Raw genomic sequence first — 12,027 nt, 5'->3', positions numbered from 1 at the left:
TTCAGTGAATGTATTCATTGGTGAAGCTGAGTTAGCAGGAAATCCAAAAGGCTGTATTATAACACTGGCAATAGTTTAACCCATCAAGATGAATGGCCCACTTTCTTTGATGGTCATGAAAATTATGAAAAGACAATGGCTACACTTCAAATTAAGGCCAAAAGGGTTGGACTATAGTTAAAAGAGCTGGTAAGATTAGTGTGTCCCTGATGGTCCCTGGCAGCAATATCTGACCCTTATATTCTAAAGGAATATAGAAACTCACAATAATCTTTTATGTCTCCAAACACAAAGTGTGTTGTCTTCAGAGAAAAATTAATAAACATATTCTGTATTTTTGTTCCATGTGATGAATTAAAAGATCCTCTTCCATTGCTCTATTTCTCAATGTTAGTTCAGATAAGGCTTTTTGCATGATTTCAATCTTTTATTTTTTTTTACCTGTATAGAAGTACAACTGGCAAATAAAATTATATTTAAAGTGATGATCTGATATATGTACACACTGACAAGGGAAGACAGGCTTTTGATTTGCAGATTTCAACTTCCTATTAGAAAAGTTTAAAATTTTTAAAAACAGAGACATGTGAATTTGTAAACTGCTGAAGAAATAACTTTGAAACAATGTTTTGATAGATGGAAGTTAGAGAAGTCTAATTGTGTTAAGCATCAAGAAGTATAGTTTATGTACATGTCTGTACTGTACAGATCTGGATTATTCAAGGGCAACTCATGATTTTTAATTATAGAAGTAATATTAAACTATATAAAAATATTAACACCGTGACAAATTTTTCAGCAAACAAAATAAAAGAGGTTAAGTGAATAGACTTAAAAAAACACATGTAATAAAAGCCATAATATCCTAACTGCGTTCAAACTGCCTTCAATAACTAACTCAATTAATAAAATTCAGCATTAACATATATATTCAAAAATATGTTTTGTGTATTCAAGTTATCAGAGTCATGAGAGTCCTTAGATTTGGGAAATTCTTAAGAGGTTATGCACTGACTTGTTAGGATTACAAGTAAAATAACCCACTAGTATGCATGGGGATAAATAGAAGAACGACCGTGAAAATGATAAATAATGATGGAGGATTGTGACAGGTTTAATGGGACTTAACAGTCTTATCCATGGACATATTGTAAACAGCCATTTACAATGGGATGTAAGTACGTATGAAAATATCAAAATGTACATTTAAAATATGTGCAGTTTAAGTTAATCATACTTAAACTCTTTTTGCAAAACATGTGTTTAAAACTTGCCACTTACTAGTCATTCTTATTGTTTTATTACCTATGTTCCTGAAGAGATTAGTGGGTACTGTATCAGTACTTTGGGAATAGAATATAATGAGAGGTTACTAGGAATATCTTACCAACTCCATGTTCAGTGACACCACTTTGGCGATTTGCATTTACCATGAGGGGAGTGTCTATGCCAGGGATTGCCAAAGACTAAAACCTAGGCTTGATTTAATGTGTCACTGAGTTAAGAAAGCAGAGATGTATTAATGCAGATTAAACGTATAAATCTAGTGCATGTGGCTTTTCAATTATGAGGACAAAAAGTTGAGGGAGAAAAATCTGGTATTCAAAAACAATTGTTCCATGTAATAAATACATAAGTACATAAAAAGAAAATAGGTTAAGAGGTTACAAGCACACATTTTACCAAAGAAGATAAACAGATGATAAGAAGATAAACTGATGATAAAAAGAATGCATGACAAATGTTCAACATCATGAAATAATTTGGGAATTGGAATTAAAACCAACGTGGCTTCATGGCTACACACTTATCTCAAGGGCTAAAATTTAAAAAGATAGACCACATCTAGTGTCAAGGTTCCCAGAGAACTAGAATTCTCATGTACTACTGGCGGGAAGGCAAAAGAGAGTAACCATTATAGAACACAGTTTCACATTTCTTAAAACACGAAGCGTTCACCTACACGGTAACAGTTTTAGTTACTATAACAAGAGTTATAACAAGAGAAATAAAACATATATCCACATAAAGAACTGAATGTAAATATTCATAGCAGCGTTTTTTGTAAACACCCCACGCCCAGAAATAACCCATCTGTCCAGAACAGATAAATGGATAAAGTCATTATTCATAGAACAGAACGCTACTCAGCAATAAAAATAAGCATCATTGTTGAATTTCAATAAGTATGCAGAATGAAGGAAACTAGTACAAAAAATATGCATATACTTAATAATGCCTATTTAAATTATAGAAAATACAAACTAACCTAATGTAAAGGAAAGAGAATTGATGGTTGCCTGGAAGGCTGGATAAGGCAGGGAGAGACACTATATGAGCACAAAGTAAATATATCATGACAAATATGTGCATTTTCATGAGTAATATGGTTTCATTACTTTATACATATGTCAGAGTTTACCAAATTGATAACATTAGATAAGTGTATTTTTTTGAGTGTCAACTATACAGATTATACCTTAACAGAGCTTTAAGAAGTGGTCCAAAATACAAGCCCAGATATCCTTTTTTAGGAAATTAGGTTGGCAACCTTATATGGACTCCACCATCTGTACCCTCATGCCTGGGGAGGGGCAGCCTTCCCTCAGTGGTAGCAAATATTGGCAGCATGAAGACTGCTCCCACCTGAATCTACAAGAATGATGGCTGGGTCATGAAAGACACATCCTTGGACAGTAGGCTCAGCCTTCTCTCTATCCTTGTTTTCCTGACTCTAGAGCAATGACCTGTTGAACAGCCCAGAGAGGCTATGAGAATCCACAAAACCTTTAGAATATTTAGTTCATCAATGACCTTGGCTACAAGAAATAGTTATGGAGGTCCTGAGAATTTCTGTACACATCAATCATATAAGTCACAGTTCTAGAATGTTTAGAAATGAACTTTTAGGTAAGGCACATTCCATCTAATTTACTGCAGTCTCCTTTATGCCCTATGAATCCATGTTTTTGTTCCAATTACAGTTCCACCTGTATTTCTAGTCTTACAGCAAATGACACTGAAATTCTGTACATCGTGGCACATGGCTCCTTTGCAGGACCTGGGGAAGAAGTCCCCTGAATATTGGTGGGAATTATGTGATATATACAGCAAACAAGAGAATATAATTTATGTTGTTCAAAGAAGCACAGGGAGGTTGTTACCACAAAGGTCTCCTCTTTCGGGTGACCCCTGACCTCCCCCCAAATCTCGGCACCAAGTTGCTAAGCACCACAAAGTCCTGCAGTCTTTCTTTCAAAGCACTGGGCACCAATGCAAACTAGACCAATATTGGACAACTGCTATTTTCCACCATCATACCGTCCTTCCTGAAACACAGGAAGTATGGGATCCCCACAAAATTTGCTGGTCTCTACCTGATGATAGATCACAATTCTGCTTTCAAATCACCTCACACAGTGAATACAACCACCAAAATCAAAGGTGCAGAAACAAAGACCTTGACCAAAAGAACATAAACCAACCCAATGTGTAGCAAGCAGTTCCCATGCTGGTGAATTAGAACCGGGAAGAATTCATCACAAGCATAATGTGAGAACAGCGTTCCTGAAAAGAAATAGGTCCTTCTTAGCAAGGTGAGGATGGGTCCTCTGGACCAAAACTGGGTCAGGTCTGCTCCTTAAAGTCAGAGAGAAAGGAATGAGGCTCTCCCTAAGCGCTCAGGCTATTCACAGTTTCCTCAGGCAAATGGGAAAACAGAAGAGGCTAGCTTCTCTGCGTACTCTGGGTGATGACTGACCTACATTGTGCAGATGGGCCAGGTAGTAGAGGTGAATGCCCTCGGCCACAGAAGCTGGCGGTGACATAAATACGGCAGTAGCGCTGGACAGGTGAAACCATACAATGCATCCTCCTAAAGTCTTGCATGTACCTCAGACTTAGGAGGAATCTCACAAAGTTTATGTTGAGATAAAAGATGTTTAAATTCAGGAAAATGTCTCTCACACACAGTCTCCTTTAGTGTTGTACACTGAATGAAGAAATAAAACATAACTAGCACAATTAAGGGTTTTCTCCAGTATGCACTCTCCGGTGTCTAAGGAGGTTAGATTTGCGGCTAAATGATTTCCCACATTCATTGCATTCATAAGGCCTTTCTCCAGTGTGAACTCTCTGATGTTGAATGAGGTCAGATTTGTGGGTAAAGGGTTTCCTACATTCATTGCACTCATAAGGCCTTTCACCAGTGTGACCTCTCTGGTGTTGAATGAGGCTAGAGCTTTGGCTAAAGGTTTTCCCACATTCGATACACACATAAGGCTTCTCTCCAGTGTGAACTCTCTGGTGCTGAATAAGGCTTGCACTTTGGCTAAAGGATTTCCCACATTCCCCACACTCATATGGCTTTTCTCCAGAATGAACTCTCCGGTGTTGAATAAGACCAGAGCGTTGCCTAAAAGATTTCTCACATTCATTGCACTCGTAAGGTCTTGTGCCAGTATGAATCCTCTGATGTTGAATGAGGTCAGATTTGCGGGTAAAGGATTTTCCACATTCACTGCACTCATAAGGTCTTTCTCCAGTGTGAACTCTCTGATGTTGAATAAGGATAAATTTGCGGCTAAAGTATTTCCCACAAACACTGCACCCATAAGGCCTTTCTCCAGTATGAACACTCCGGTGGCGAATGAGGTTAGAAAACTGTCTAAAGGACTTCCCACATTCACTGCACTCATAAGGTCTTTCTCCACTGTGAATTCTCTGATGTTGAACGAGTTCAGATTTGCAGCTAAAAGATTTCCCACAGTCACTACACTCATAAGGCATTTCTCTAGTGTGAACTCTCCCATGCCGAATGAGGTTAAAGATTTGTCTAAAGGATTTCCCGCATTTGCTGCAATTATATGGCTTTTCTCCAGTGTGAACTCTCTGGTGTCGGAAAAGGCTAGAGCTTTGTCTAAAGGATTTCCCACATTCGCTGCATTTATAAGGCCTTTCTCTAGTGTGAACTCTATGGTGCTCGATGAAGTTGGATTTGTAACTAAACGATTTCCCACATTCACCACACCCATAATGTATTCCTCTAGTGTGTAGTCTCTGGTGGTGAATGAGTTTGGATTTGTGGATAAAGACTTTTCCACATTCACTGCATTCATAAGTCCTTTCTCCAGTGTGAATTCTCCAGTGTTTTCTGAGACTGAAGCTATGGGTAATTAGTTGTCCACATTCTCTGCATCCATAAGGCTTTGTACCACTGTGAATTCTCCAGTCTTTAATGAGGTCAGAAGTCTGGCTAAAGCATTTCCCACATTCACCACACTCATATGGCCTTTGTCCACTGTCAATTTGTTGGTGCCACACCAATCTGTAGTTGCAGCTGAAGGTTTTCCCACATCTGCCACACTCATACAGCCCTTCTCCAGAGCAGACACTCTGATGCTGATCCAGTGCATGGTTGTGGCGGACAGCTTTTTCACATTCACAACAGCTGTAGTGACTTTTTCCACTGTGAAAGGCCTGCCCACTCTGGTTGCCCCTGTGTGGCTCCTCACTGTTGGGAGTGGTCTGGTGCTGCAGAAGTCCTGAGGTGGCTGGGAAGTCCTCACCAACCTTCCTACAGGTGAAAGGCTGTCCTGACACAAAGATGTTGCAGCTCTTCAAACACGAGGCTCTGTCCACATCCCTTTTCCAGGGCTTCTCCCCACTGCCATGCCTCTGTTGCTGGTGAAGGTCTGCATGGAAAGAGAAACATCTCACACACGTGCCACCCAAGCATGGCTTCTGGCAAGGACATCTTGCTTGGGGCTCAGCATGGTGCAAGATATCCTTCGAGGCTGGGATACACATCTCACAGGGGTGGATCTTCTGGGTGGATGGACCTGCCTGAGAAGCCCTGAACTGGGACTCTCCTACAGACACAGTCTGCTCAGAAGGGGCCCCTTCATCTTCCGTCCCATGCCGACAACCTGAAAGCACAGAGGTGCTGACGAGATGCTGACTTGGTGAGAGGAGAGAGCTCCATTACCAAGGTGTACCAGACACAAGTTGGGTCCATGAAATTGCTGTGAGAACAAGGGAGCTGGAGGCAGGCTGAGGTAGGGGCGGCTTGACAGTACTGGGCCTCTGAAGAAACCTGAACAGAAGAAACCTCAACAGACAAAGCACAGAAGCATAGGGTGCACCACATGGAGGAGAAATTCCTGCCTCCTCACTCCTCCTTCAGTAGGACCTTGTCTGCTGGGGACATGGGCATGCTGTGTGGGAAGGCTGGTTGTGTCCTGTCCCCCCCAAAATTCAACTGGAACTAAGCAGCTGGTTCAAGGACTATGTAAGGATATGTGCACACCTCATGACACCATGTGCAGGTCAATGTTGGAGAATATTGTAGAGGGAGCAGTGCAGAGGAACTGGTGGCCCATGGAGGCCACAAAGGTGGAAGGAGCCAGGAGCCAGAAGTCTCAGATGAAATGACAAGTCAGCAAAGTGTTAAGTATGTAGAAGAAAAGGTAGAAACAATATGTGGCTAGTGGTACTTGCACCAAAATACCATTGAACACATGGCAAGTTCCTGGTATGATCTGAACACAGCCCTGAGGTCATGCCCACCCCCGGTTGCCATACACCGGGGCCAGGCCTCTTGTGAGACCATCTTGCCATGTCCACCCTGTGAAACAAGCAGTGTTTTTCCCGCACTCTCCACTGTGTAACTCCTTAGAACCTGAATGATGCAAGTCTTAATGAAAGACGCACGGTGAGTGGCCACCACTGGCCCCAGGCAACTTGTCATGCAGTAATATTCAGGAGAAAAATACTACAAAATACAGCTCAAGGAGGGTCTTAGCCCATGGTTCATGTAACCAAGAATAGCCCATGGTTCATGTTACGGCCATGACCTGGCACAGGCAGTCACACAGAACTCTTAGCTAGAGAAAGGGGGCAAAACTGGAGGCCATGGATCTGGAAACAGTCACCTGCCAGGGACAGGACAAGCAAGGTGGGATCCATTAAGTTGACTGCAAGACTCCAGACTCCCAGACCCTCCTCTGCACTTTCTGAGGCAACAGGTGTGAGGGATGATTAGGGAGTCCATTGCTCTGGTCACTATACACAGCTCAGCGCTGGCACCCACCACACACATTAACAAGAAAGTGTGGAAATCAGATCCCGTGATCCAGCTGTGGGAAAGACTGAGCTAACTCGGGGGGGGGGGGGGGGGGGAGGGGGAGGCACGACATCACCTCAGAACACCAGGAGCAATGTAACAGTCTTACCCAGAGATGCTACAAGTGCAAAGGTCTCCAGCATCACGTCGCAGTACAGGAGTCTCTGAGTCTCGTCAAGGAGCCCCCATTCCTCCTGGGAGAAGTCAATGGCCACATCCTCAAAGTTCACATCCTGTCATAATGTGGACAGTTCACTCAATGATCAACATCTCTCCTAGGAGTCCAAGTTCGTCATGGCCCCCGCCCTCCACATCCATCCTTGGCTCACTCTACTCCACGCCTCAGAGGAAATATCAGGCCTCTCCTCACGCTCCCACTGATACTATGTCTTCTCACGACAACAGGCAGATGGGCAGAGAGAGGATATCTGAACTGTGGACCTGGCATGGTAGCCATCTTGCCTCTTGTCAAAGTAGTTGGTGTCAAATGAACACAGGTTAGGGAGAGAAGTTGGCTATACAAGGAGGGTGTGAATGCTGTGACTCTGGTCTTATCAGGCAATACCGCTGAAGTCCTCTGGATCATCCCTCCAAGACAGAAAAATTGTGGCATTATCCTTCATCCTTACGACCTCAATTCCAGGCCCTGGGGTCATGCGTCCACACTCCCTCTCCATGTGCACGTCACTCTTGGCACACCTCTCACAACGGCACTCCCACAACTCCTACCCATCACTATAGTCATCTCCTTGGCCTCTACTTGTCACTCAGCATATGTGGCCCAGTTTCAAACAGGATCAAATACTACCCCAGACTCTGATGGTCCCCACTGACAGACACAGCCTTGAGTCCTACTGTGAAGGCCTCCCTCCCTGTTCCTTGCTCCAACCCCACTACCTAAAAATGAAAGCAGATTTCAGATACCCATGGCTCTCCCCCACTTGTCCTGCATGCGCTTTATGTCCCCTCTCCAGTCACATGTTTCTTCTCTCCGTCTAACCTGCGTTCAAGACTCAGCTGCCCAGTGAGTCTCATAAATGACCACTTGTGCTCCTAAGCAAATACACCAGCCTCACCTGAACACCTAAGCCCCCACCAGACACAACGAAATCCTGGTGAGTCTGCAGACGTGAATAAGCACCAGCCCCCATCTCAATGTCACCTTGTTTGAATTACTCCTATGCCTCCACGTCTGTCTCATGTCCACTTTTCCCCTGGAGTCCCTGGCCACATCCCAAACCATGCAGTCTCCCCTGCCCTCTCTATGATCGCTTCTCTCCCCGATCTGTGTTGTGGCACCCACATCTCACAACCAGTGAGCCAGGCAGGAAACCTGGTCCTCAGGCCTACCCTCTTCTTCCTGAGCCACTATTACCACTGTCATCCTGACCAGGAATCCCTATATTTTTTTTTAATGATTTTTAAATTTATTTTTGAGAGAGAGACAGAGACAGAGCGCTGGGGGGGGGGAGGGGCAGAGAGAGAGGGAGACACAGAATGCGAAGCAGGCTCCAGGCTCTGAGCCATCAGCACAGAGCCTGACGTGGGGCTGGAACTCGTGAACCGTGAGATCATGACCTGAGCCTAAGTCAGGTGCTTAACCGACTGAGTCACCCAGGTGCCCCAGGATTCCTCCTATTAAGTAACCTACAGCTCCTCCCTGGTCCGCACTCTCCACCACCTTTTGGAGAAGCCTACATCCTGACCTGTCCTGAAACATCTCGTACCCTTAACAGACCGAAAAGAAATCTTCTGATGTCCCCAATGAAAATTACTCTTACTAGCTTCCCCATCTCAGCTGATGGAGCTTCCATTCTCCCAGCTGCCAAAGCCAAAACTTCGTCACCTCTGAGCCCTCCCTCTCTGTCCGTACCTCAAAATTAGAAAACCCAGGCAGCCACACCTCAAACACTGACACAGAATCCAGCCACTTCTCCCACCCCCACAGCCACCACCCTGCTCTGGCTACCATCACACCGGCCCAGACTACTGCAGTAGCCTCCTCCCTTACCTTCCCAGCACCACCATCACAACTGCACTCCTCTCCATGCTGCAGCCGCAGGGAGATCACCTGCCTTCACTGCTCCAACCCCTCCCACAGCACCGGACACCTGGGTGTCCAGACCTGACTCCTCCCAGCTCCCATGAGAAAAAAAGGTTACCCACAGGTTCCCGAACTCTCCAAGCCTTTGCACGTCCTAGTACCTATGCCTGGGACCCCTTCCATATCTCACTGCAGTGGCTGCCAAAAATAGGAACCACTCTGTAACTCTGGGCCTGGAGTTAGGACCCAGCGTGCGCTTGATGTCTCCTCCAAGTTCCCAGACCCGGCGACTGGAGCACTGGCAGAAGAGTCACAGCACACCATTATCCCAAAGCACGTGCGGGGGTGGGGTCTAGGGACGCCCTAGAATAAGCTCCACAACCCAGCACCCCTAAGCCAGGATCCACGGGCTCAGGTGGCCAAGTACCTTAGCCCAGCGCAGGATCCGGAGACAAGACGAGCGCGCTACTTCTGGGCTCCTGCTCTCAGTGCACTGTCGCCACTTAGGCGATCTTTACAGAACTCAACTTTCCTGCTCCTATCATCACCCCTCTTCCCGTCTGTCCCTCCTGTGAGCAGCTGCAGGAAACCTGTAAGAACCCGATCTCGGACACCGTCCCTCTATTGTCCCCAACTCTTCGTGGCTCCCAGCGTCCCGAGAAAGAAGGTACAACTCCTAAGGCCTTCGCCTCACACTCTGTTGCCTGTAGACACAAAACAGAGCCTGGGCTTCCCCAGTGCTCCCGGCCCCGCCGCACCTCTAAGTCTCTGCAACCGAGCGACCCCTCCCCTTCGGCCCGCTCCCGCACCCCGTCACGCCGGCGCTCAGACACGGGGTCCCCGCCCGCGAGAGCCTCCCGGCCCGGACAGCGGGACCTGGGCCGCTGGGACGCGACCAGGCGCCCCGCGCTCGGGCCTGGAAGGTCTGGGTGGGGGAGGGCGGAGAGGGCCCGGGGGTCGCGCGTTTACCTCAGCCGGGTCCCTACGCGCGGCCGCCGCCATCGGACTCTGTAGGCGGAGCGCAGCTGTGGGGCGCGGAGATCTCGATCCCAGGCCGTTGCGGGTCACCCCGAGGCCGCCGCCTCCGAGGCTCAGAGCCGCGTCTCTGCAGCCGGGAGAACGTCTACCTTGCCTTACGGGGCGCCGACCCAGTTCTCCGGAGCCTCTGAGTGAACAGACTCGAAGGAAGCCAAAATGACCGCCAAGAGGCAGACGCCGGAAGTCCCGCCCTAATCTGATGCGTCGCACGGAAATGCACCTGTTCTGGGCTTTCATTGGGTCAACTCCGCAACTCTTATGCGCATTGCCGTTTGGGTAATGGAGTTTCCTCAGCTAGAGCGTCTAGTTCTTGACCTCCGCCAGTAAAGTTTTCCCGATACCACGAGTGTCTCAGAAATAAGAGGACTTTAGCCTTCAGGGAACGGAAGCTGCTTATTCCTTTAAATTTTTGTTTTGTTTTGTTGTTTGTTTCTTTTGAGAGAGAGCAGAAGAGGGGCAGAGAGCGGGAAAGAGAGAATCCCAAGGAGGCTCTGCACTGTGAGGGCAGAGCCTGAGAAGAGGTTTCAACCCACCAACCCTGAGATCCTGACCTGATCTCAACCTTTCAATTATTCTCAAATGCTACAGATTTAAATATACACAGTCTCTTTCAGACTCAAAATGCATCCACTCTTAGCAACAATGTAATAAACATTTTCTTGCTATTCAAACGCATGTAGTCAGAAGGATTAGTCGATTTTGTAACTATGTATCTATAGTCAGGGCCATGACTTAGAAAGAAACAGTGATGTTTAGGCCGCCCTGGAAGTAAGGGACAAGGAGTTATTTCTGCAACTGGTTCCTACAGAGAACATCTTTCCTGCCTGCATTTTCAGTGATTGTGTCCAAATCACAAAGCAACAGTGTTTATCCATTTAGTATTTCTTCATTTCTTAAGATATAGTCAAATCCTTTACTACTCTGACATCTATCTCAAAGGGAGTGTAACTTATTAAATTCTGTTTTGTTATGTGACAGTTGTTATAGCATTCTCAGAGTGCGTATGCAAAGGAAGGATCTGATTAAAAAAAAAAAAAAAAAAAAGAGGTAAGCTGAACCCAATCTTGGCATCATGATTCTTTTCAATCAGTTTTGTCTTGGTGGACTGTAGTCTTTCTCATTGTAGTTTTAAATTATAATTTCATAATGACTAGAGTTGCATAACTTTTCTAGGCTTAATGACCATTGATATATGTTCTTTAATGAATATTTTGTTCAAATATGTTGCCTATTTTATTTTTTGTCTTTTTTTCTAATTGATTTCTATGATTTCTTTTGTGTATAGTCCTTCAGGTTAGATATTCACAAACTTTTTCTACCATTCTGTGTTGCATTTTTAAAATTTGCATCCAAGTTAGTTAGCATATGGTGCAATAATGATTTTAGGAGTAGAATCCAATGATTCATCCCCTACATACAACACCCAGTGCTCATCCGAACAAGTGTCTTCCTTAATGCCCCTTGGCCATTTAGCCCATCCCTCCACCCACAATCCCTCCAGCAACCCTCAGTTTGTTGTCTATATTTAAGAGTCTCTTATATTTTGTTCCCCTCCCTGTTTTTTATATATATTTTTGCTTCCTTTCCCTTCTGTTCATTTGTTTTGTATCTTAAATTCCACATATAAGTCATATGATATTTGTCTTTCTCTGACTAATTTCGTTTTGCATAATACACTCTAGTTCCATCCACATTTTTGCAAATGGCAAAATTTCATTCTTTTTGATTGCTGAGTAATACTCCATTGTGTATATACACTACATCTTCTTTATCCATTCATCTGTCAATGGACATTTGGGCTCTTTCCATACTTTGGCTATTG

The 12,027-nt window shown here is 45.0% G+C and overlaps 1 protein-coding gene across 1 annotated transcript; it reads right to left on the bottom strand.

Moving 5' to 3' along the window:
- Positions 1 to 1,093: 1,093 nt before the first annotated feature.
- Positions 1,094 to 10,367, bottom strand: LOC109260990 (zinc finger protein 551). The gene is made up of 3 exons (XM_019439488.2): positions 10,137 to 10,367; positions 7,233 to 7,356; positions 1,094 to 5,693 (listed from the first exon to the last, which is right to left on the bottom strand). Exons 1-3 carry the CDS (start codon positions 10,167 to 10,169, stop codon positions 4,024 to 4,026), a joined length of 1,827 nt encoding a protein of 608 aa, XP_019295033.1. The 5' UTR covers positions 10,170 to 10,367; the 3' UTR covers positions 1,094 to 4,023.
- Between the last annotated feature and the right edge of the window lie 1,660 nt (positions 10,368 to 12,027).

This window comes from Panthera pardus, unplaced genomic scaffold, assembly GCF_024362965.1.
Source record: "Panthera pardus isolate Hobbes unplaced genomic scaffold, ASM2436296v1 HiC_scaffold_18, whole genome shotgun sequence".
In the NCBI taxonomy this organism is placed as follows: domain Eukaryota; kingdom Metazoa; phylum Chordata; class Mammalia; order Carnivora; family Felidae; genus Panthera; species Panthera pardus.
This window is presented reverse-complemented; position numbering and strand designations above follow the sequence as displayed.

What these genes read in the sequence shown, in the direction of transcription:
- LOC109260990 (XM_019439488.2), bottom strand. Translation starts at nt 10,169, where the DNA reads ATGGCGGCGGCCGCGCGTAGGGACCCGGCTGAG. An exon ending in CGCGTAGGGACCCGGCTGAG is followed by an intron (nt 7,357 to 10,136) that starts GTAAACGCGCGA and finishes ACATTATGACAG; the next exon opens with GATGTGAACTTTGAGGATGT. An exon ending in TGCACTTGTAGCATCTCTGG is followed by an intron (nt 5,694 to 7,232) that starts GTAAGACTGTTA and finishes CTTTCCATGCAG; the next exon opens with ACCTTCACCAGCAACAGAGG.